We start from the raw sequence: 25,096 nt of genomic DNA, 5'->3' as shown, positions 1-25,096 counted from the left end.
CCACAAGGCAACATTGAATTGACAGTCAGAAGTTAATTTAAAAGTTGCCCTTTAAAAACATGAAAAAAGTGAAAATTGCCCATCATACTTAGTTGCCATTATCAATATAAACCTATGTATTTAATGTTACCTCTTGTAAAGTATTTCAGAGTTATCAGGTAAGATCTGGATCAGGTGCTTACTTTAACATTCTGTTTTGAGGAAAAGGAAGCAGAAGTCACCAGCATCTCAGTTAAGTTTCGTATTCTGTCCTCCTGTACTTTTTGAAGGGAATTTTTTTCTTCCAAGAGCTGGGCCAATTGGTCCTTTTCCATTGCATGAATCTGAGTTTTTGAAGACACCTTCCATAAAGAGAATATTAATCAAACTGACATTTTAAGAGCATAAACCACTCCTATAGAAGATACACAATTACTGATACTTAAAAACAACTACCCATATACCCTCTTAAGTCTGAAAGAGAAAACTTTAATCCTTAATAATGAAACTGACAATTCAGTCTACAATTTGACTGCAGACTAAGTATTTAAAAGTAGCCAAAACTCCCAGAAACAATGTAGCCTCAGATTTTTCAGGTTAAAAAAAAAAAGGCATTATTTCAACGATACCTCACTACCTGCTACCATAGAAGATAGGAAACATACTCCCAAAGTTCATGTTGCAAATTCATTATCATTAAAAATAAGAAATAATTTTTCTAAAAATTTTCTCTAAGGATATTTATAATTTGCAATTAAAAATGCGCATTCTTTGATTTAATGCACTAGTTCAGCATTGTTATTTTCCTGTGCTTTATGTTTTATCGTCTGTGTTCCAGTAAGACTTGCAAGATTGTTCCTCAGCCTCACAGATTTTTAGAGATGGAGAAACATCAGACTACACTGTTGGGCAAGAAGTTACTACTGTTCCTTTTCCAAATGCAACTTCCATGTATATATGACCTAAGTTTTGCCAGTGATATTCAGGCAGTTACAACTTCCTGCAACTCAAACGGAAGTTAGACATCAGTAAGGGAGGAAATAATAAGACATTCAATCACTTCTTAGATTAATTAATTATATGAATTGTTTCTTTTGATCAATTAAAAGTATGCTATAAGGCATCACAAACTTCTGTTTCTTAATTATGTTAACCTACTGATTAGGTGTAACCAGTTAACAATTCTGTCAGTTGATCTCATTCAGCCTCAGCTTGCACACAGAGATACTGACTATCTTCAGTTGTTCTAGACTATTCATAACCAATTTCTATTCTCTCAATAAAAATGGCAGATATCACTTTAAAGAGTTCACCTACCCTTCAAATTTAACTGCTTTTAGTTTAAAACAGGTGGTTTCCAAATAGCTATCAGTACTAAGAATTGATTTATTTGAGTTTATTACATACTTCCTCCAGCTGCTTTTTCAAATCCAGAATTTCTTTGCGGTATCTCTTCAGGAGAGCATCATCATCAAGTACCTCATTGACTTTTGGTGTATTCTTCATTCCTTTGGCTGTATTAGCAAACTGGAAGAACAGTCTTTCATGGGCAATAGTTGAAGAACAAATATCTAAAAAAACTTATTTTGTCCCATATTTCCCGACAGAATTAGAGGGAGAATTAAAGATTTGTCTATCTTTATTAGATAAAGAGCAGCATGTAATATGACACAAATATTTGAATTAGCTTATTTTTAATGTATACTATGCTTTGAAAAGGTGAAGTTTTCCTTTGCTTGCTTGATATTAATACCTAAAACATGAAGCATAACATATAAGTGTGTCCCAAGTTATTTTTTATTTAATAAAAAGCTTGAAAGATCATTGAAAAGGGAGACAATCCTACCTAAAGAATGTATACTGTTCATTAATATTTCAATTCCTATAGTGCCTAACATCCTGTGCTAGCAAAGACTTCTCTATGTTTGGAAAAGACAAATAAGGTAAGAGTGGTTATCTCATGCCTACAAAGTGAGAGAAGGAGCTTTGTTGCAACTTCCAAAAAGCTCTAGGTAGACAACTTAACACAAGATAACTGGGAAAAGATGCTGTGTACAAAAAATTATTCCAAGTTCTGAGTTTATAGAAGCCCCTCAGAAGAGCCAAGTCATTAAAGATCCAGCAGATTACATTTTGCACCCCTCAAACCTGTCTGCAATAACTAGTGCTGGAGAAGAGGTGAGAAACTTTACCTGAAGAGTGCTGAGTGTCTCATCAAAAGAAACAGGAGTAATTGTACAAATAATAACTGTCTTAGCATTTCCTCCAAGGGAGTTCTGCAGAATTCGAGTCAGCTTGCTGTCTCTGTAATTTATGAAGCTAATAAAAAAGAGGCAACAACAAAAAAGGATTTCAGATTTCAGCATAAACACGGTAAATATATTTTCTAGAGGTAATAGGTTATTTGAAACAGTTACCTACATAAGATAATAATTAATAATAATAATAATAATAATAATAATAATAATAATAATAATAATAATAATAATAATAATAAATTTCTTAATTTAGCAGTGCCTTATAACAGGTATACAAACAGTTGCTTACCCAGAAGGGTCATCACAAAGCTTTTTGATAACTTGACTCAGAATGAACAAGCTCCGATTTATATTGCAGCCTTCTTTCAGTCGAACACCTAGGTACCACACATTTTACTATTATTTTAAATTTAAAACAATATTAAGATACATTTTCAACCTGTCAAGCTTTTGTCCTATATTATGCTCAGAGGGATTGATTGTCCAAGAGTTAAACCTTAAATGCCACAATGCAGTATTGACCCATCAGCAGGCAGTACTCAATCCTTTATGATAGCCAAAATGCATTAAAATAGAACAGTAATCAAAAATAAACATTTAGAACCTTTACATCATAAGCATTTGGGGCCATAAGAACTACAATTTTGCTTCCTGTTTAAATTTTGTAAATGCCCATATTTACACATATAACAAACCAGTCTTAGATACAAGCTTTAGGTTAGTCATTCTTTGTAAGAGAGACTATTACTTGTGTCCCTCTCAGATCACTTTTTTCTGATCAAGGCACTTTCGTGCAGCTTCATGCTGCCACCATTAACAGACAAGCTTCCTCTGAACTAAAGAGTGAGCCATCTACTCACTCTTCACCTTTACACACAAGCCCCTAAAAAGCTTCTTGTGATTTTGTTATTACAGGAGCATCTTCACTGAGTCATCTCCATTCTATTAGTTCAGTGCAGGTCTGTTGATGGGCCTGCAATTCTAGAAAAGGCATACTACTACTTAATTGTTTGCACTTCACAGCATTTACAGTATTTTCCTGAGTAGATATTGTCCTACCCAGGGAAAAGGCCTTATTTATAAACAATAAATAACACAATAACACATGGATCAAATAATTTCCCTTCTATCACAGTTTCTCATAAGGGTTAATTAACAGAAGTTGTTTTCAGTGGAGCCTCATTTAACACTCACCTTCAGATCCTGTTTGACTAGCTCTTTCACTGCCTGCCAGATCTACCAAGTTCTGCAAATTCATTAAATATTTCACAGGTTAGTTCTGAGGCAATTTACTTTAAGTCCTCATAATTCTAAGTCTCTGCTAAGAATTAAATAAACTAAAGTTAAGCTTCAAAAAAAAAGCAAGGGGTCTGCCATTACTGGAATTAATACATAGCTACTACACACAACCAATACTTTCATACTTACACAAGGACATGGAGCAAGTTTGTATGAACTCTACTACTCCATCCCAAACACTGTTTCAAACTTGCAGTCAACAACCTCTACCCTCACAAAAAGATAAACACAGTTTCTCAGTACAGAAGTGTTAATTACTAATTCCAGCTGTAGGCATCCTTCATGGGTAAAAGCCTAGGTGAGATTATCTAGCGTCCTCTCCTAAGCTGTCTGTATGTCTCTCCTCGCCTGTTACTGTAGCGATAAGGAAACGAAATGAACTACCAGAGGAAAAGCCTCACTCTGAACCTGGTTCAAAGCCAACTAGAACATTATGGCATCCTATAATGATTTGCCTGAGCAAGTAGCCCTCACTTTAGCTGATTTTTGCTTCAGAAGAGCAAAATCCTGCACTAACTCCACCAAGCACCAACAGACCAAGAGGGCCAAAATTCCTCTCCCCTCACCCTTGTTACTCGTGGTTACTCTGAAGTCAATTGGAACCGAGATGGGGCAGAGGGGGTGACGTAGGAAGAGTGGATACTGTAAGTTATGGTAAGCACAAAATGTAGGTAATTAGTTTGTTGAGATACTGCATGAGAAGTGTTTACATTCAGACCCCAGAGCTTTTTCATGTGAAGCCAGAACAGAAAGCTCTTTCCACAATGCATGTGACTAACTTAATGCTATTTCCAATTCTGAGTAAGAGGGCTCATCAGATTTTGGCAGGCTCAAATAGTTTCACATTAGTTCCACTCCTGCAGTTGTTTCAGATAATTTTCTGCGAATCAATAAAAGGCTGTAGAAAAGGCTTCTGAAATCCTAACATTTCCCTAGAGAGGTCCAGTGGTATTCCCCCCAGTTTATGGTACTCCATGTATCAGTAATCCCACAAAGAGATGCTAAGTGGGGTTACTGCTGAAAAAAAAATTAATCTTTTGGGCATTGCAGATGTAGGCCATACATTATTTTAATAACAACTACATTTGAGGACAAGGGAAGTCTTAAGGTTACCCATTTTACAAGTTATTTCACTGGACTTGTCAGTGGTCAGCAACAACTGTAGGGAAGATATATTTAGCAAAATGCAAGAGCACTCTGACATAGTCCCTTATGCTCCTAGAAAGTCATAACACTCCCCAATCCAGCATGAATAATTCTCATGTAGAATCCCCTCTGATGGGAACATCTTCTCTAGATAATGCCACAGGAGTCTCCCTCTATACTTAAGAAACATCTGTCAAAGTTAACAACAAAGAATTCTTGTACGTCATTATGAAGGACCATTAGTGTCTCAAACAAGCAGTAACATAAATTCTCTAGTTAGCCTGTACTCCAAGAACGTAATAAATAGACATTTACCAAGTGGGAAACCATGACTGCTCCATCACAGTTTGTATTGGCAGGGTCACTTCGTTCTCTGCTTTCAATGATCTAGAAATGCAATGAAGTGCAATGATGTTTTTGTTACTTTGAAAACAATGAAACCACTCGCAGTAGTAAAACCGTTTTTACCATTCTGAAGATAGTGTGAGAACGGCTGCTGTGTTCATTCATTTTTGTTTCTCCATAATGGCGATTTCCTGTCAAAAAACAATATTAAAATACTTCTGCTTATAATCTGACAAACTGGAGATAAACAGACAAACAGCACAACTTTAAAACTTTCTGAAAAACTCTGGCTTATGAAAATATTCATAAACCCAAAGGGATACCCTGTGGTTCTAAATATACCTGATTAACCAACACTTTTATAAGCTATCAGCTGACATCATCTAAATACTTACTTTCTCCTTTTCTGATCCATTCCATAACTTGTTCTGGGGAAACCACCACTTCTTCAATCAGATCTTCTACATATGTATTCCTCTATAGAATTAACACCATAATAAATTTTACCGAAGTCCAAAAACACACTTCAATACATAAAGTTAACATTACCAGCAATTATTATGGTATTTATTCAGCAGCTGAATGTCTTTTTACTCCAAACACAAGGGATGGGCTAAGTTTAGACTTTGACCAAAATTGTGGCCTAAGGGCACAAGAATCAAACAACAGATTTAGAAAGTTTCCTGAAAACAGAACTGCTGAGTGAAATATCCTTCTTGACATTTTTCTCAGGGAATTTAAGAGTATATTTCTCAGTAACTCTTATAAGGACAGTCATACAAATGGTAAATTTCCCTTCTTCCTATGTTCCAAACTCATAATCATTTAAGGCAACCAAAGGAAAAAAACACCCGAAAATCCCAACCAACAATTTTTATTATTTCCGACAATACTTAATATAAAGAAACTGAAGATGGTGTCAATACAGATTTATTTTTCTATAGTGATCATCTTACTGAATAGTTCTAGTTTCATGATTATTCTATGATCACAGTAGCAGGAAAGTGTATCTACTTGGTAAATGATATGAAGATGATATAAAAGCAACTCTATATCTGTCAGAAACTGGTAACACATGAAGTTTAAGGTCATGTTTGTAGAAGCATTGTTAGTTAAACAATTCTTGAGTCTTTACTAACAAAGTTAAATAAAATATACCACCCTGGAAATCTTGAGGGTTAAGTCTACTTTTATAAAGATTTATAAATATGAACTAGAAATAGCAAGCCAAAATTATTCTATTACATCAAGTGTCCTTTTGCTAATGCTGAAGATAGAATTACACAGTTTGTCCCAGAAAAGTTGTTCACTGGAGGCTTCTGAAGGCGTTTTTTTCCCAACATCTTTTACTCGAAGCAGATGCAATACTTAAACATAACATCCACTTACATTAACATCCTCACGAATTCCCAGAGGCTTCTTTTTCCTATTATCGCAAAGCAAATCGGTAATTGTTTCATTGTAGATTTCCATGTAAGAAACCCTTAGCAGGAATTCTCTATCTGGAATCTAATGTTGAAAAGAAAGAAAAAAAAGCCAAACAAAAAACAGACTAACTGATGGACATCTTTTAATGCAAGTATTCTTTAATTGGAGATAAAGGTTTGGATATTGTTCCACAGATTTCTTTCTCTTCATCCTTTCTGTACATTAGCATCTACCAACACAGAATAATTTTTCTTCTATCCTGCCTCTTTCCAGCTGCATTAATGGTATACCACTTCTAAGAGGTTATAAAATTAAGATAACTGCCCTACAGAAGTAAGACAATAGTTGTTCTACTGAAATGCCATTTCCATAACCAATTTCCTTCTGCTTAGGCTCTTTCCTCTTTGTATGCCTTGTCTTCTCTCTGCTTGCTCGGATTAAGTTTGTGGCTGCTGCTTCTTCCCCCGCCTCCTTGGTAGAGAATGTTGGGGTGAGTTAAGGCTGCGCAGTGGATTCAAGGAAAATTTTCTTGCCTTTGTTACTTGCCTAGTTACTTCTATAAACCCTCTAAGGATACTCTGCACTTCCTTAATGAAGCAGTCACCATTTCACTTCACTGGCAATAATTACCTGAAACCCTCAAGGCAGAAGCAAAGACTCTGCAAATCATGTTTTAATGTACACTTTCTCCTTACTTTTATTAATATTGAGCAATTAGCAATTCTTTTGCAAGCAAAGTAAGTAAATACAGTATCATATTCTTCCCACTAAAAAAAAAAGTCTTTTTTGTTAACTTTTTAGACTTTTAAAATAGCAGAATAAACACAAAGCTTCACATTATCTAACTACCACATTAACGAGTGAATACCTATTTTTATTTGTAATCAGTTTAACATATTTAGACGGTTAAGAATCCTCTTCAGTTTTGTTCTGATTTGATTTCAACTAATATAGCCCCATTAGCTTTTTGTCTGAAATACTCATCTTTGCCAGGCTAGCAAAGCAACTGCGACAGATAGTCCAATATAAATTCATTTCCTTCATAAGCCTCTCGATATTAAAATTAACTTTTATGTAACCATCACAAATATTACCAGTCCTTTCAGTCACTTCAATTTAATAGAATTGCTCACCTCACAAATAATTTTGAACACATGTTGAATTGCCTTAGGGATAATGCCCATGGAATCTTCATTTCCCATCATTGTGTAAGTCTTCCCTGAAGCAGTCTGTCCATAAGCAAAAATTGTGCCTGAAAAGATGGTTAAGTTTTACCAACTATCTCTGAAATACATTACAAAAAGGATTTAAACGCAGTTTTAGAACTTACCATTATAGCCTTGCACAGCTGACTGTATAATTGGAACAGCTACACCATCATACAACTGCTGAGTGTTGTCGCTTGAGTGAAAGACACGATCTTAAAACAAAACAATAAAAAGCATGTGAATCCACTTGTTCTGGGGTGACTTTGTCATGTTGAATTGTATCCCCATTTGTCTCTTTAGCCCAGAAATAAGTTTTGTACCTTTAAGGCTGAATTTGAGAGTGAAGGAGGGGGGAGGAGAAGCGGTGGGATGTCTGAGGAGATTGTTTTCAAAACACAGAGATGGGATTCCATTGTCTCATCTCCTGGACTGTGTCACCGTGGTGGACAGCGGAGAGCTCTCCTTTGCTTTTTCTTAGTTTCTGACTAACTAAAGCAGAGAAGTTTTTTTCCCTTTTTTTTCCTGGAATTATTGGAACCTGTTCTGGATTGGGGGACCCGGGGGAGCACCAGGAGCTCGTACCTGCGGCCACCGGGGCCTGGCCTGGGCAGCAGCATTTCCCAGCACCGGAGGGACTGAGAACAGACTGAGCCGAGCTACCACCCACAGGAGAGAGACTTTCTGAATTTGTCATCTCTTCAGAGCACTGAGAGGTTTTGTTATTCAGTATCGGGTTTTTTTGTGCTGGGCAGTGCTGTGCCTGTTGAATAAACAGGTTTTTTGCACTTCTCTCTGAGGAAATTTTCTTCCCAAACCAGCTGGGGGAGGGGCCGCTCAGGTTTGCTTCCTGGGGGAGGGCCCTTTGGAAGTTATCTCCCAAATTTGCCCTAAACCAGGACAAATACACATTTCTCAAGCCAAATGCTGGGCTTGAGAAAGTGGAAAAAACCGGTACTGATTGCATTTTGGTTGAATTGACTCTGTATTGGGACAAAGCAATTTGTAACCATGTTGTTTGAATTCACAATGTCTCTAGGGGTGGAGGTCTTCATGTGTCTCTGGTCCCTAGGCTTTTTTTAGGTTGTGATACCTTTATGGTCCCTAGGTTTATTTTCTTACCCCGAACTAGCTCCAGTAGTGTCCCTAACATGAAGTTTCTTCAGTAGGGGGGCACAGATTAGAATAGCTATTGTACTGGGTTTGGTGGTAATGATTTATAGGAAGTTTATAAAGGTATTGGAGTCTGTTCAAGGTATATATGGTTCATGGTTATGGGTATGCATCCAGTTTGTTACAGGAGGAGCAGGGGATGAGGCTTTTCAGCCTTTCATTTCCTTCTCCTTTGAATCTGTTGCATCACCTTTGGAAAATGTTAAGCTCCCCCTGAATGTTAAAAAGGCCACCTTCCTGGCATTTAATCTGGTAAGCTTCCTCTATAGTCTTCAGCTTCTCTAGAATGAGGGCTGAGATTTCTAGAGGGACTGATGAGACCCCTGACCCAGGAGTAGACCTGGGCGTGGAAAAGCCTGAGCGGCGTGGAGAATGGGAGGATATGGGCCAAATCCTGAAGGAATTTTCTGACCCTGTAGTCTGGGACTTTCCGTGTGACCAAATTCAGAACCCAGCTGAGGTGGGGAAATACCTGAAAGAGAGGTGCCATGATGACTCTAAGGAGAAAAAGAACATTGCAGTAAGCTGGCAGCAGAGAGAGGCAGGGGGCCAGGGAGATAAATCAGCAGCTACCCCAGTCACTCAGGCTGCAGCCAACACCCCAGCTACTCCAGTTGTAGTTAAACCAGACAGTGAACCTAAGCCAGCCACAAAACCAGACAGTGAGCCTAAGCCACTGGCAGTTGCTGTGGGAAGAAAGCACACCAGCAAAACTGATTGGCCAGTGGATGATGATGATCCAGGGGAAGGACCCTCAAAGCAAGCTCCTTATAAAAAATCAGAAATCACAGCAACTGACACAAGATCTGAAGTCCTTTCCCCTGAAAGGGCAATTGAGTCCTTATCCCTGAAAGACCTTCGTGGCCTAAGAAAAGATTACACCCGATGACCTGATGAATCTACAATTAGTTGGTTGGTCTGTCTTTGGGACGCTGCAGGCGAGGCTACAATTCTGGATGGAACTGAAGCGAGGCATTTGGGATCCCTGTCACATATGATCCCGTTATTGACCAAGGAATGATGAGGGAGGCTAATCCTCAGAGTCTCTGGGAACGGGTCCTGGGAAGTGTGGCACAAAGATAGCTATGTGCAGATGATCTCTATATGCAGCAAACCCAGTGGAAGACCATAGAATAAGGGATTCAACGCTTGAGAGAAATGGCAGTGGCAGAGATTGTCTTCTCAGATGACCTAACAACTAAGAATCCAGACTTGGTACTATGTACATCTGTGGTGTGGTGAAAACTTGTACGGCTTGGGCCACATGAATACGCTTCTGCTTTAGCAATAATGAAGTGAGAGGAAAGAGAGGAAATCGTGCTCGATACGGCGAAGAAGCTCTGAGCATATGCAGATGCTGTGCATGGCCCAACACATGCCAGGATAGCAGCAGTGGAAACACATCTGCAGAAATTAGAAGACAATATACAGGAGAATCATGAGAAACTCAGGGAGGAGATTAAAGAGGATCTTCTCCAAATCTCAGCTGTACAGATCAGAGGTTCTGGTACCCAACACAGACGTTCCCCCAATGGGGAGAGAAGGTACACCCCATGAGCTGAGCTGTGGTTCTTCCTGCTTGATTGCGGGGAAAACATGAGGACATGGGATAGAAAATCTACTGCTGCTCTGGCACAACGGGTGCATGAATTGAAGGAAGGCAAGACTCAGAGAGGGAGTTCCACCAAAAGGGAAGCAACTCCAGTTGCCTGTAGCCAAACTGCCAGGTATGATGATGATGATGATATGTCCAATCCCCTTGAAGGAACCTCCAAGACATATGCCCAGGGAAAAAAGGATAACCAGGCTTAGAGGGGCCCTGCCTCTAGCCGGGTAGAGGTTGGGGAAAACCATGTTTTTTGGACTGTGTGGCTTCGTTGGCCTGGCACATCAGAACCACGAAAATATGAGGCCTTGGTTGACACTGGTTTGCAATGCACATTTAATTCCATCGAGGTATGTGGGGGCAGAATCTGTTTCCATCACTGGTGTGACAGGGGGATCTCAGGATTTTACTTTGGTGGAAGCTGAGGTGAGCCTAACTGGAAATGGATGGAAAAAACACCCTATTGTGACTGGCCCAGAGGCCCCACACATTTTGGGCATAGACTTCCTCCGAAAGACCCAAAGGGACTCAGGTGGGCTTTTGGAATAGCTGCTGTGGAGACAGAGGGCATCAAGCAATTGAACACTTCGCCTGGACTGTCGAACCCATCTACAGTAGGACTTCTTAAGGGGAAAGAGCAACAAGTACCAATTGCCGCTTCAACAGTGCACCGCAGTACAGAACAACTCGAGATGCTGTGGTTCCCATTCATAAGATGATTCGTGAGCTGGAGAGCCAAGGGGTGGTCAGCAAAACCCACTCACCCTTCAACAGCCCCATCTGACCTGTGTGCAAGTCTGAAGGAGAATGGAGATTGACTGTGGACTATCGTGCATGGAATGAAGTGACTCCACTGCTGAGCGCCGCTGTGCCAGACATGCTGGAACTGCAGTACGAGCTGGAGTCCAAGGCAGCCAAGTGGTACGCCACCATTGACACCACCAATGCATTTTTCTTCCTTCCTCTGGCAGCAGAGTGCAGGCCTCAGTTTGCTTTCACCTGGAGGGGAGTGCAGTACACCTGGAACCAACTGCCCCAGGGGTAGAAACACAGTCCCACCATCTGTCATGGACTGATCCAGGCTGCACTAGAAAAGGGTGAGGCTCCAGAACATCTGCAGTATATTGATGATATCACTGTGTGGGGGAACACAGCAGCAGAAATGTTCGAGAAAGGAGAGAAAATCATCCAGATTCTCCTGGAAGCTGGTTTTGCCATCAAGAAAAGCAAAGTCAACACAAGCTTTCTTAGGTGCCATAGGCTTTTGGAGAATGCACATTCCTGAGTACCGTAAGATCGTGAGCCCTCTTTACCAGGTTACCGGTAAGAAGAACGATTTCCACTGGGGCCCTGAGCAGCAGCAAGCCTTTGTCCAGATCAAGCAGGAGATTGCTCATGCAGTAGCCCTTGGCCCAGTCAGGACAGGACCAGATGTGAAGAACATGCTCTACTCTGCAGCCGGGAACCATGGTCTGCCCTGGAGCCGTTGGCAGAAGGTGCCTGGGGAGACTCAAGGCTGACCACTGGGATTCTGGAGTCGGAGCTACAGAGGGTCTGAAGCCAACTATACCCCAACAGAGAAAGAAATTTTAGCAGCCTACGAAGGAGTCCAAGCCACTTTGGAGGTGACTGGTATAGAAGCACAACTCCTCCTGACACCCCGACTACCAGTGCTGAGCTGGATGTTCAAAACAAAGGTTCCCTCCAGCCACTATGCACATGGAGCAAGTGGATTGCTCTTATAATGCAGCACACCTGTATTGGTAAACTGAATCACCCTGGGATTTTGGAGATAATTACAAACTGGCCTGAAGGTGAAAATTTTGGTCTCACAGATGAAGAAGAACAAGAGCAAGTAACACATGCTGAAGAAGCCCCACTGTATAACCAACTGCCAGATGAAACATGCTACGTTCTTTTCACTGATGGTTCTTGCCGCATCGTGAGGATGAACCGGAGTGGAAAGCAGCCGTATGGAGCCCCACAAGACAGGATGCAGAGGCCACTGAAGGAGAGGGTGGATCCAGCCAACTTGCCGAACTCAAAGCCGTTCAACTGGCCCTGGACATTGCTGAAAGAGAGAAGTAGCCAAAACTCTACCTTTACACTGATTCATGGATGGTAGCTAATGCGCTGTGGGGATGGCTGGAGAGGTGGAAAGAAGCTAACTGGCAGCATAGAGGGAAGCCAATCTGGGCTGCTGAAGAGTGGAAAAACATCGCTACCAGGATAGGGAGATCACCTGTGAAAGTCCGTCACGTAGATGCCCATGTCCCCAAGAGTAGAGCTAACGAGGAACACCAAAACAACAAGCAGGTAGATCAGGCTGCACAGATAGAGGTGTCAAAAATAGATTTAGATTGGCAGCACAAGGGAGAGTTGTTCCTGGCTCGATGGGCCCATGATGTCTCAGGTCATCAGGGCAGAGATGCCACCTATAAGTGGGCACGAGCCCGAGGGGTGGATCTAACCATGGACAGTATTTCTCAAGTTATCCATGACTGTGAGACATGCGCTGTCATCAAACAGGCCAAGCAGGTCAAGCCCCTCTGGTATGGGGGGGCGATAGTCCAAATATAAGTATGGAGAGGCCTGGCAGATTGATTACATCACACTGCCCCAAACACGTCAAGGCAAGCGCTACATGCTCACCATGGTGGAAGCCACCACTGGATGGCTGGAGACCTACCCTGTGCCTCATGCCACTGCCCAGAACACCATCCTGGGCCTGGAAAAACAAGTTCTTTGGAGGCATGGCACCCCTGAGAGAATTGAGTCTGACAATGGAACTCGTTTCAAGAATAGCCTTATCAACACCTGGGCTAGGGAACATGGCATTGAGATGGTGTACAATATCCCCTACCATGCACCAGCTGCAGGGAAAGTGGAGAGATACAATGGACTGTTAAAAACCACCTTGAAAGCATTGGGTGGGGGATCTTTCAAAAACTGGGAGCAGCATTTAGCAAAGGCCACCTGGTTAGTTAATACCTGAGGTTCCATCAACTGAGCAGGCCCTGCCCAGTCTGAGCCCCTGCATACAGCAGATGGAGAAAAAGTCCCAGTGGTGCATGCCAGAGGTTTGTTAGGGAAGACAGTATGGATCAATTCTGCTTCGAGTACAGACAAACCCATTCGTGGGTTGTCTTTGCTCAGAGACCAGGTTGCACATGGTGGATAATGCAGAAAGACAGAACAACATGATGTGGACCTCAGGGAGATATGATTGTTGGGTGAGAACCATATGCAAATATCCCTGTTTGCTGAGTGTTACTGCTATTATCTGTACATAGTTGTATACCATATATATGTGTATGCATAAGGTATGTGTGTGCAGAGTTAGAACATATATATTTTGGTAATGAGTCGAGAATACGGGGATAAGGGGTGGAATGTCCTGGGGTGACTTTGTCATGTTGAATTGTATCCCCATTTGTCTCTTTAGCCCAGAAATAAGTTTTGTACCTTTAAGGCTGGATTTGAGAGTGAAGGAGGGGGGAGGAGAAGTGGTGGAATGTCTGAGGAGGTTGTTTTCAAAACACAGAGATAGGAGTTCCATCTTCTCGTCCTCCTGGACTGTGTCACCGTGGTGGACAGCGGAGAGCTCTCCTTTGCTTTTTCTTAGTTTCTGACTAACTAAAGCAGAGAAGTTCCCCAGAAAGTTTTTTTTTCCCTTTTCTTTCCTGGAATTATTGGAACCTGTTCTGGATTGGAGACCCAGGGGAGCACCAGGAGCTCGTACCTGTGGCCACCGGGGCCTGGCCTGGGCAGCAGCATTTCCCAGCACCGGAGGGACTGAGAACAGACTGAGCCGAGCTACCACCCACAGGAGAGAGACTTTCTGAATTTGTCATCTCTTCAGAGCACTGAGAGGTTTTGTTATTCAGTATCGGGTTTTTTTGTGCTGGGCAGTGCTGTGCCTGTTGAATAAACAGGTTTTTTGCACTTCTCTCTGAGGAAATTTTCTTCCCAAACCAGCTGGGGGAGGGGCCGCTCAGGTTTGCTTCCTGGGGGAGGGCCCTTTGGAAGTTATCTCCCAAATTTGCCCTAAACCAGGACACCACTCTATTGCAAGTCAAAACAAGCTGTCATTCAGTATAGCTGATTTCAAATACAGTAAATTTGCATAATTGTTTGTAAGTTAATTCAAATATAAATATTGTAACACCACTGATGCTTTTAAAATTTTGTTTTAAAATAAAGGTTAAGCACAAAATCAAGAAAGACACAATGCACAGATAGACATGTTAAAAAAAACCTAAGAATTATGAACACAGTTAAATGGTCATCCCATTTAAGCCTAAAAAGTTTTGGCTAATTGATCTGGGGTGACTTTATGATGCTTGTATCCCCAGTCGTCTATTCTGTTTGTGTTGGACATTGAGTTCTGCAGCTTTATGATTGGTTTCAGGAGTGAAGGGGGAGAGAAGAGGTGCAGAGTAAGTTATCAGAGACTGTACTTGCTCCCCCCACATCCTTCACACAAAACTGTGTTGTCTGCAGTTGACAGCAGGAGAGAACTCTCTTTTGCTCTTAGTTTCTGGCTAGCTAAGGCAGAGAAATTTTTATTTCTTTTACTGAATTTGTATTTTGGGAAAAATATTTGCAGCGGCTACGTTCATATTAACAAGAAGAGTTAATCAGTAGGAAAAGACTCAAAGGGAGCCAGTTAGTAACGAGGATCCAACATTCACACTAGTGACTTTTGGGATTGTGTTCTCCCATACCCTTCTCCCTAAATGATCTCGACTAGCTCTTGTTTAGTCCATTTGTAGCTAGATTTCAGATCAAAAATATGTGTTCCAAAGCCACTACGGCATGAACTAGAACAGAGAAAGCAACATCCATCAGGAAGCTGACCTCAAAAGCACATCCCAGTACTGCCTACACCAGAAATCCTAGGTGTCCAAATGACACTCCTTCGGAATTACGAAGCTGGGAAGTTTGGGGGACATTTCAAGAAACTCAGAGCGTTCACCAGACGACACGTTCAAGAGTACAGTAGCAAAGTTCCACGTACGCATCTAAGCAAAGCAACTGCTTTCACATTCTTACCGTAACTAAATATTTTGGTACCATTCACGTCGGAAACAGTATTATTCTCACTTCTCCAGTGCAGGGACACTTTATCTCCTGAGGCATTTTCCCTAAAAGAAGAGACACTCTGTTACCTTTATTGGGCAAGGACTCTGCTCCCAAAACGCGGGCCCCTTACCACAGCCCCCTTTCCCCGACTCTCGCCAGCCCCTCACTCCGGATCCCTTCATCACCTCCCCGCCCCAGGCGCGGGGGCACGACGGCACACAAGGGTGCGGAGGGAGTCTCCCCCTGCCGCCAGCCCGGAGGCTCACCTAGCGATGAGCGGCCGCACACGCACGCACACCGTGACGGCGCCCTCGTCCGCCATGCCCGCCCGGCACAGGAGGAGCGGAATAGAGACAAGGGACGGAACCGGGGAGCGTCGGGAGCGCCTCCCCAACCGCCGCCGCAGTTTGAACTGCGCTCGCAGCCGCTCCCTATTGGCCCAAGAGGGACGCACGCCGTGCGTGGAGCGCACCACTCGCACAAGCTGGCGGGGAGGTGTGGGGGGGCGGGTGAGGGAAGCACGGTCAGGAGCAGACGGCTGAGCAGCCCTGGACTCTCCCGCGACACCTTCCTCCCCCCACGCCTGCCGGCAGCGCCCATATGGCACCGGTCCGAAAATTCAACGGTGTCCTCACATCCGCATCTGCAGGTCTTTTAAACACCCCAGGGATGGTGAATCCACCATTTCCCTGGGCAGCCGTTCCATGGCTGACAACTCTTTCCATTATTTTTATTTTTTTAATTAATTTTTTAAATTATTTTTTGTTCATTTTTATTTATTTTTTTGAGGCTGCTTCCTCTTGCCATGTCGCTTGTAACTGAGTAGAAGAGGCCGACCCCCACCTGGCTGCCCCCTCCTGTCAGGCAGTTGTAGAAGCGATAAGGTCTCCCCTGAGCCTCCTTTTCTCCAGGGTAAACACCCCCAGCTTCCTCAGCTGCTCCTCACAGGACTTGTGCTCCAGACCCTTCCCCAGCCCCATTGCCCTTCTCTGGATGCGCCCGAGCATCTCCAAGTCTCTTGCAGTGAGCGGCCCAGAACGGAGCACATGATTGGAGGCGCAGCAGTTATCACTGCAGTGCACTCAGCCCGTACCTCAGTAAGCTGCCTACTGAATCTGGATAGTACGCTTTTACACATAAAAGTGACACGGTCATGGGATTAAAAAAAATTTATTTAAGTAAAATGTATATATGTATTGAAGTGAGGGCTAGAAAAACAGTGTGAACATCTGGTGGGTGGTAGTTCTTAGTTCAAAGCAGTATAATTTTAGGAAGCAGACTATGTTTGCTTAGTCAAACAAACAGAAAAAGCCTTCATGCCAGTGCGGGTAGGTGTGAGGGGTGAAGAGAGGAAGACAGCTGCAAAGAAAAGCCTACAGAAATCAAAAAAGAAGGCACACTCTAAATGCATTTCTTTTGAGGTCAGCAAATAAATGACTATGAAAATGCTGTTTATGTTCAAACTTTTAAAACAATCTGTTTTCTTCCATATTTTAATCATCCTCCTCTTCCTCATCTTCTCCTTCTTCATCTTCGGCTAAGGCTTCTTCCTGTGCAGCCTTGAAAGCCATTTCCTCTTCCACAGTGGGGTCTATTGTCTCAGTGATTCCTGGTCCACTGGGGAATTCTGCTTGTGCTGGCGGGGGCAGTGCAGGAGTGTGGCTTTCTGGACTGTATTTGTGACCCCAGCCAAAGTAGATGTTCTCAAATTTCCTGAGAAAGAGAAGTGAAAGATCACACATTCATCCCCTGACGAAATATTAGCAGAGACACTGTCAGGAATTTTTACTTCTGCAGAAGAAGTCGTTGTGGTGCAGATATCCTATAACAGAAGAATTTTAAACATGGCTCCTCTTTTTTAACTGCTCTAATGATTATTAATACATCTTCCATTTAAAATGATGAAGTGTCACTGCACTGCATTGCAGTACAGTGTAGTGGAATGACTGTGTAGTGGAAATATACACAGACATAATAACCACATGTAGTTATTACTACATTAGAATCACAGAAGGTAGTTGTTTTGGAAAAAGTCCCACAGACACAAGAATATGTGTTAAATCAAGGACTGTGCTCAAATACTAGCTTGGCATTTAGATCCATTAACTTAATGCCAGCCTTTCCAATGATTATTCTTTTTCAGTCTTAAATACATATTCACTGTTACTGTGCACATTTCAGTGGCCTTCTCCATCAGTCTCTGGAATAGTTAGAATTCAGTCAATGAATTAATAATAAAGTAACTCTGCCTGCATTGAAGAGGGACTTGTGTGTACCACATACAGTCAGTGTTGTAACCATGTCAAGTAGACTCTCACCTGCCAGATGCAAAGGCATAAGCTCCAGGCCATCGGTTAGACTGTAGGATTGCAACAGAATATTGTGGGATCAGGTCTGTAGAAGCCTGAGCTGTCCAAGCAGGGATGTCTTTCATGCCTGGAGACAGCCAAACACTGTCTATGAATAAACGGATTTGACGAGCCTCTACAAAATATTTAAGACTGAGCTACAAGACTTGCACAGAATTCAAGCAAGGTTTATACTAAGTTGCACTTCAGAAGAGCCAGAAGTCAGAAACAGTAAGTGTAGGCCTTTTCAAACAGGTGGTTTACATGTATGGGTAGGTAGCACAGGAATGCTAATAGACCCACAGAAAAAATTCTGTAGCACTCACCCCTGGTTCTTTTGTCAAGGACTTTTTATCACTTATGGATGAATTGTATAGCCATATTTCACCTTGATTAAAAAATGGAGTGTAGGAAAATAATCAAATATGAATGTAATCTAATATTCAGGCACTCTTATTTCCATGACTTGCTGCAGTGATATGCTAAAAGATCTAAATTCTTATACAAATAATGTATATCAGTGCATGTGTGTACATATTAATTATTGTATTTACACATACACACACACTTTTCTTTTTTCCTAAAAAGATGAGATAAAAAGATTTGAATATATTTCATGTAGTGAGCTGTTCTAAACTTACAATAACGAGTCAAAGTTATTTTTCCTTTTAATCTCAACAAGATGGTTACCTAGTAAACCTGATTATTTCAGTTTTAATGTCAATATTATTAATCATTTTGCTTTTGATTGATTTTGTAAAAGAATGTGTTTACCCTACAGAGGCAAAGTATATTGCTCCAAGAAGTGTCAGAGATCTGTAACTTCAAATATTTACTGCTAAATGACAACATTCTTAGTGACTATCAAAAACTTCATATTCCATGAAGAATACCTTCATCTTCAGAGATTAGAGTAAGAAGGGGTGGTCCTCTTTCTTCCTGTTGCTCTTCTCCCTCCTCCTCTTCCTCCTCTTCTTCTTCATTTTCCTCTGATTTTTGAGAAGGATTAATCCAAACGCAGCGACCCTATAATTGATGTGGAAAAATAATAAATACATGTAACAATCATTGATAGAATGCAAGTTAAAACTAGTGAAAATAATTGACTCAGACACATACATACAGTTAAGGGATGGGGAGAAGAAAAATACATATTCCGTAACTGGTATATTGTTAACAGAATATTTTATTCTCTTGGCAGAATGTTCCCCTCATTCATTCCTGCTTGCTGTTTGAAAATAACCCCATACCTCTGTCATCAGCTCTTGTCATTTTCTAGTCTTTAGTTCCTGGCCAGTCCTTGCTAGTTTACAGTTACTGCAAACTATGGACTTAGCCCTTCTTTTTAAAATCTGCCTTGTTATTTGGCTACCAGTCAGAGGATCATAACAGAATGTTCTTAAGATTCCAATGCATATAAATTTTATTTTTTACAACTATTATTTTGCTTGTAGTAAGTTTAAACCTTAATTCCTAGAATTTGCTGTTATTTTACACTAGCGTTTTTGAATTGGTAGACTGGCCATCAAACCATCTAGGAATGAAAACCAAATTAGTAATACCTCTTTCTAGCACTAGTCTGATAGAACATGTTTTAAATTTTTTTTCATTTGAATGCTTCACAGCAGAAAGTATAAAACAAAAAATTAACCAGAAGAAAATGCCAAGTAAGTTCCATTTAGCATACAAACCTAAGCTCTCTGCTTTTTAGTATCCTACCCCAAAAAAGAGAATTTTTTACATTTTTGTCAAATAAGGATCTCAAAGCAGAAAACCTAATACAAAAGATTGCAATAAATGATTGTTTTCTATCGGGGTGTAGCTCCGTACTGTTATTTAAAGACAGGTTTCATTCTCAAGAATGCATCACTGGAAAAAGTACTAAACTTAGAGAATTCTTAAATATATATATATACACACATATAAAAATAGAAAGTATATGTAAAACATATACATGCACGATATTTACATATTATACGCACCATATAAAATACACGTTTTATGTGTAAGATATTTTGGTATTATATACAATATAAAATGTATTTTCTAGATAAAAGTCTTTCAATCCAATACCATTTCTGGTGAAGAGTTTGCATGTGCAGGTGAGGAGTGTCATTGACATTCTGTAACCCTATAAGCACTGCAGTGTGAGTGGTATCCAAGCTCCATGTGAGCTATGCTGGCACACACCTGCTTTAGAATGCCCTTGACATGGTGTGCCCACGTGGCAAGGGACTCCACCATTTCAGCCACAGGAGGAGGCTCAAACTCGGGGTTTTCTTCATATGTGTCTGCCCCTTCATCATCTTCTTCATCCTCATTTTCAAACTGGTAAAATCCAGTGGGAGAGACATGGGTTCCTGCTGAGATTCGAGCTATCTGTGCACGCAGGTAATTGGCCTCATTTCCAGGAAAAGGAGGAAAGCTCACAACAGGAGAATTCAGCCAACCAGTGAAGAACTTCTTGATTTTCCTGGCACAGACAATCTGAGCTGGTGTCACTGGAGGCAACTTCACCCAGGGTGTGCCTGGCTCATTACAGACAAAATAGACATATTTATTAGTCCCAGTCCCATTTGCTTCTTTTGGGATCTCAGGTGGCGGTTTATAGGTGGACTTTGGAGGTTCAGCTTCTTGTTCTTTCTGCTCATCTTCTTCAGCCTCACCCATCTCTTTCTCTCCTTCCTCAACAATTTCCTCTCCTTCCTCTCCTATTTCTTCCTCCTCTTCCCCTTCCTGTAACTGTACTTCAGCTATAATATAGTTCATTTCCAGGCCCAAAATTTTGCCCCAGAAGCGACAGGTCTGAATTGGCTGAAGATTAATTAGGTTTTTAAGGGCAAGGAATATGTAATAGGATTCATCTTTGCTCAGGCCAATTCCAGCCTGTTCAAAATAAAAGGCTGTTTCCATCACATTTGGTAGAGAGGGCTGTCCCTAGGAAAGAAGATGCAGAGTTAGAGCTAAAGAATAGGATAATTATCTGTTTTAAAAATTGAACATGTTATCTACTGAACCTTATACTTCACTTTCCTGTAGTGCCACTCATTATCTCAAAGTGCTTTGCAGACATTCATTCACTCCTTTTTTTACTATCATTTAGAGGAAATAGAAGCCTTTTAGTGGGAAAGGAGAGAACACAGATGAACTGCAGCTCTTAGAACACAGGATTTCAAAATCCAAACTCCTATTACTGCAAAATAAGGAAAGTCAGCATTCTTACACAAGATCTACAATGGATTCAGTGCTAGGGCATGTTAGCTAAGAGGCCTTGATGCCTGCAAACAGTGACACTATGTTGCCTTGTGTTGTAGATAATACAGATTTTGTATATTTAGGCACCAGACCAGTAATTTTCTCTGAGGAGAATGTTGCTTGGCATACAGCTCCCTGCAGTTTTAAAAATACTGACCCCTGCTGTCAAAGTCCGTTGTAAGACTCCATCTGGCTTCAGAGGAAGCAGAACTAGGCTAATAATTAAGTATTTCCAGTTGCTCTACCACCCATCTCTCATTTATTGGGGGGTAGGTGATCATGTAACAGAGTTATTAGAAGTTGGACATGACAGGGTAGGGAATTTGGAAGAATTAATGCTAGTTTCATATGGAATTTCTTTGGATCTGACAGGTTTCTTATATCAAAGCAAGATTGACAGGAGTACGAAAAATTCAGAATTCCTTTCTGAAATACCCTACATTTTTTCCATTTTCAGCATCCTATACTCTTAATGTAAGATACATAACAGGCTATGGAAAAGATGAAGGACTATCTCTTCTGTGGTTGGTATTTGTATTCTGCAATGGTAATTCATTTGAATATATACTGGTTAACTTCATATGAAAATCAACATCTTGTTGAATGATTTCCCTTGGCTATTATAATTCTCATTTATATTCTTATATTTCTCATTATAAGAAATCTCATTTTTCCTTGGGTACAAATGCTTTTGTGTATAAGCAACTGAATAATGAAAAAAATCCTTTTTTAAGAAGTGGCTTTTCAGTCATATTAGTTCTTCATTAAAACCATATTTTGTTTCAGTTGGAGAAGGACAGACTGGAAGCACACCAGGAGCTGGAAGAATCACAAAATTCTGCATTCTGCTATTTTACAGTAGCAGCTGTGCACAATATTGTCTAACTGGTTTCAAGAAGTATGGTCACTTCAGGTAAAGGAACATCACTTTTATATAAAGAAAATAAACTTGGATGCAATATTCTGTGCTGAACTGGCATATGGGAAATGTTACAAACCTTATTTCCTGTTTATCACCTCCAGAACATCCCTGATTATAAAGGCTCAAGATATTAGATTTACTACAGGAAAAAATATCAACTAAGTAACCAGATGGGTTTTTTTTCTTCAGAATTAGACATGGGACGAGCTTAGCTGTGAAGAGAGCACATGGTGCTGTGACTGCAATTATTTGTATGGTCAGGAGAGGCAGCACTACAGAAGAAACTACAACTTCCTCTCTCCCTTCTCACCATCTGCCCACTCCTTCCCTGGTATATTTGGTACCTTTTTCACTCCAATAATAACTCACCATCTCTTCTTCTAATTCTTCATGTTCTTCTTCTCCATCTTCCTTGATGAACAAAGCTTTATACTTTTCTGAAGCTTCAAATGTTGGAGGAACCAAATGCTCATCGCAAAGAGTGTCCATTTTTTTCTGAAACTGAGCCCACTTCACATCCTTGCTGATATTCTCAATTATGTCTACTGTATTTGTGGGCTGTTCATCCAGGATCTTTGTTAGTATATTAGCAAAATGATCATACCTGTCATATAAATAAAAATATTGTTGGCTTAGTATACAAAAGTCTGAGAATTTATGCTTTTAGTAAAAAAAGTAAAGGCTAATCATCTGGATCTTTTGAGAAATCATTGGAATAGTTAGAAGAAAGGGGATCATCAAGGCAAATTAGTGTTAAAACTAGTCTGATTATCCTTAAGAGCACTCCCATCTTCCATTTCTAGTATATACCACATCTATCTATGAACTGAATCTGAATTCAAACTTACTCTCAATCATAGCAATTTCTTTTTGAACTCTCTATAAAATTCCATTAGGAATTTTGGTTCTGAAAGATGTTGGACACACGCAAGTATCACCAGTGATGAAATATTGCATGTATAACATTATCCCATTCTATACGTACCTCCCTTTGTCCTTTTACCTTTCTCTCCACTCATACTTCCTACCCTATTTGATTGTGATCCTTTTTCAGACTTACAAGTTCAGGCCAGATTTTGTGCTGGTCTTCAGTAAATAGGCTTTTGCATTCTTGATTGCCAGCATCCGAGTTTGGGGATCGGGAATCTCATCCTCATATGGGCTGTATCCGGGCTGGTCAAGACCATAACCCGGTTCGTGCGGCTGGTAAGGGCCATGCCCACGTTCATAGGCATCTTGTGGGTCGGCACTTTCTGGTTCCTGTGAAAGGTCGAATTCTGGTGACTGATCCATATTGTGCCGTCCCCCGGTGGCTTGGGTGCCTTGTCCCGACGCGTCTCTGGCCGATGTTTACTTGTGGCACCTGCAGCAGGTCAGCGGATTGCACTGCTGGCCGTGGGGGACCATGGGGTTCGGCTGGGCTCTGTGACCGACACCGTACTTGTCCCGCTGCACGGGTGTGCCCGACACTTCTCCTTTGGTCCTGTGCTCGATGGGGCTCCTGGTGCAGCTGAGAGATGCTTGTCCTCAGTCCTCGTGGCTGCTCAGACCCTCGCCTTATCTCCGGGTATTCCCAGGGAGTCGGTCCCGGTTCCGACGCCCAGGGCTGACGAGGGTCTCAGAGGGCGGCTGCCCGGGTCCCGGCTGGGGCAGCTGAGCAGCGTGGCGGCCGTGTCCGGAGCACAGGCGGGCTCGTTCCCGCTCTTCCCGCTGCCGGCCCGGGGCGGGGGCTCACTGGGGGCCCGGGCTGCGGCCCGGCCCGGCCTGGCCTGGCCCTCAGCAGCAACGGCGGCGGCGGGCGGGGCGTCACCGGGGGAACGCGGCCGCGGGCAGGGAGGGCAGCCCCAGTGACCCGCCCCAGCTGCCACTCCCCTCTTCGGGGGGAGTTTAAACCCCCTCTGTGTTACTTTCAGGGGGATCCATGTATTGATGGTGTAAGGAAGGTGGTTGAGCTCTACGGGGTCCTGAGGAAACCTGGTTTAGGGAGTGGTGTCACTGCTCATGGTATCAGGTGAGGAGTAGGTAGTGTCTAATGTCCCTTCCGAACCAGTCCAGAGTTGTTCTGTGAAGCCACGAAACGCTGTTAATACTTTCCCTTGAGCAGTTGTGGTATAAGTCTTTCAGCCATCTTCTGAGAGCAAAAGAATGGGTGTTCAAAAGTTTAATCTTGTTTTAAAAAGTTATTAATTTGCCTTTATTGCTTTCATGTGTATTTTAATAGTGATATGTTGTTCATAAGGTACAAAGGTTTTTCTTTTAAGAGAAGAAAAATACTGTAAAACTTGATATTTGCTTTAAAAGGTTCTATTTATGGATCGAAGGGCAAAAGAAATCCCAATCAGTTATAAGTTGGAATGCAGGTGTTTGGATAGAAAGCAGTTTTGTCATGCAGTGCAATCAGTATTAATAAGAGAATTGTAGAATCCGCTGAGTTGGAAGTGATGCATGAGGATCACTTAATCCAACTCTTGGCCCTGCACAGGATGCTCCAAGAGTCACACCATGTGCCCTGAGCATTGTCCAAGTGCTTTGTGAACTTGGACAGGTTGGATGCTGTGACCACTTCCCCGGGGAGCTTGTTCTGGTGTCCAGCCACCTTCTGGGTGGAAACTTTTTCTTGATACCTGACCTAAGCATCCCCTGATTCAGGTTCATGCTGTTTCCTCGAGTCCTTTCACAGGTAGAGAAAGTGAGACAGGTGGCTATAATGTGAGTTAACTTTTGTTCACAGCAGCATTCAAACACTGCGTTGTTTAAAGATTTGGTGTTATTTACCAATATCCTACTCTAATTTCATTGGTAAAGGATTTGGCCTGTTTCTCCAAGGTAAGTCTGTTTTGCCTGTGACAGTAATAGGTAAATGATCTTCCTGCTCTTATCTTGACCTGTTGTGTTTTTTCTCCCCTCTCCAGTTCAAAAGAGGGAGTGATACAAAATCGATTTTGGGGGACACCTGGCATCCAGCCAGGGTGAAACGAGTACAGGGCTCTAAAAATCTCAGCAAAATGCTCTATTGAAGTTATAAGTTGTGTTAAATAAAGTAGTGC

At 41.6% G+C, this 25,096-nt stretch overlaps 2 protein-coding genes and 1 pseudogene across 3 annotated transcripts in view; 1 reads left to right on the top strand and 2 right to left on the bottom strand.

Moving 5' to 3' along the window:
* The window catches only part of CENPE (centromere protein E), a 36,450-nt gene extending 27,777 nt beyond the window's left edge, over positions 1 to 8,673 (bottom strand). Inside the window, exons 1-12 of the mRNA XM_088164424.1 lie at positions 8,619 to 8,673; positions 7,786 to 7,875; positions 7,589 to 7,707; positions 6,417 to 6,536; positions 5,423 to 5,504; positions 5,151 to 5,218; positions 4,998 to 5,069; positions 3,432 to 3,483; positions 2,527 to 2,614; positions 2,172 to 2,298; positions 1,387 to 1,506; positions 183 to 341 (exon numbers count right to left, since the gene is read on the bottom strand). Of these exons, the coding sequence (XP_088020550.1) occupies positions 183 to 341; positions 1,387 to 1,506; positions 2,172 to 2,298; positions 2,527 to 2,614; positions 3,432 to 3,483; positions 4,998 to 5,069; positions 5,151 to 5,218; positions 5,423 to 5,504; positions 6,417 to 6,536; positions 7,589 to 7,707; positions 7,786 to 7,875; positions 8,619 to 8,673 (1,152 nt within the window). The remainder of the gene's footprint in view (positions 1 to 182; positions 342 to 1,386; positions 1,507 to 2,171; positions 2,299 to 2,526; positions 2,615 to 3,431; positions 3,484 to 4,997; positions 5,070 to 5,150; positions 5,219 to 5,422; positions 5,505 to 6,416; positions 6,537 to 7,588; positions 7,708 to 7,785; positions 7,876 to 8,618) is intronic.
* LOC148224013 (uncharacterized) lies at positions 8,672 to 10,390 on the top strand (annotated as a pseudogene).
* Positions 10,391 to 16,678: 6,288 nt separating this feature from the next.
* On the bottom strand, positions 16,679 to 23,778 carry LOC106852540 (radial spoke head protein 4 homolog A-like). Of its 2 annotated transcripts, XM_014875230.2 has the most exons (6): positions 23,110 to 23,778; positions 22,419 to 22,653; positions 20,063 to 20,809; positions 18,766 to 18,898; positions 17,843 to 17,960; positions 16,679 to 17,237 (listed from the first exon to the last, which is right to left on the bottom strand). In XM_014875230.2, exons 1-6 carry the CDS (start codon positions 23,340 to 23,342, stop codon positions 17,018 to 17,020), a joined length of 1,686 nt encoding a protein of 561 aa, XP_014730716.1. In that variant the 5' UTR covers positions 23,343 to 23,778; the 3' UTR covers positions 16,679 to 17,017. The 2 variants fall into 2 exon arrangements, with proteins under 2 accessions (XP_014730716.1, XP_014730717.1); XM_014875231.2 differs by lacking the exon at positions 17,843 to 17,960 and having other exon boundaries at positions 23,110 to 23,769.
* Between the last annotated feature and the right edge of the window lie 1,318 nt (positions 23,779 to 25,096).

Source organism: Sturnus vulgaris, chromosome 4 (genome assembly GCF_052056855.1).
Source record: "Sturnus vulgaris isolate bStuVul1 chromosome 4, bStuVul1.hap1, whole genome shotgun sequence".
In the NCBI taxonomy this organism is placed as follows: Eukaryota; Metazoa; Chordata; class Aves; order Passeriformes; family Sturnidae; genus Sturnus; species Sturnus vulgaris.
The sequence above is the reverse complement of the archived record's forward strand: the minus strand, read 5'-3'. Positions and strand labels throughout refer to the sequence as shown.

Coding starts and splice junctions, on each gene's coding strand:
- LOC106852540 (XM_014875230.2), bottom strand. CDS start 23,342: ATGGATCAGTCACCAGAATTCGACCTTTCACAGGAACCAGAAAGTGCC. Junction 22,654..23,109: donor ACAAAATCTGGCCTGAACTT/GTAAGTCTGAAA, acceptor TTTATATGACAG/GTATGATCATTTTGCTAATA. Junction 20,810..22,418: donor AAGAATTAGAAGAAGAGATG/GTGAGTTATTAT, acceptor CTTCTTTCCTAG/GGACAGCCCTCTCTACCAAA.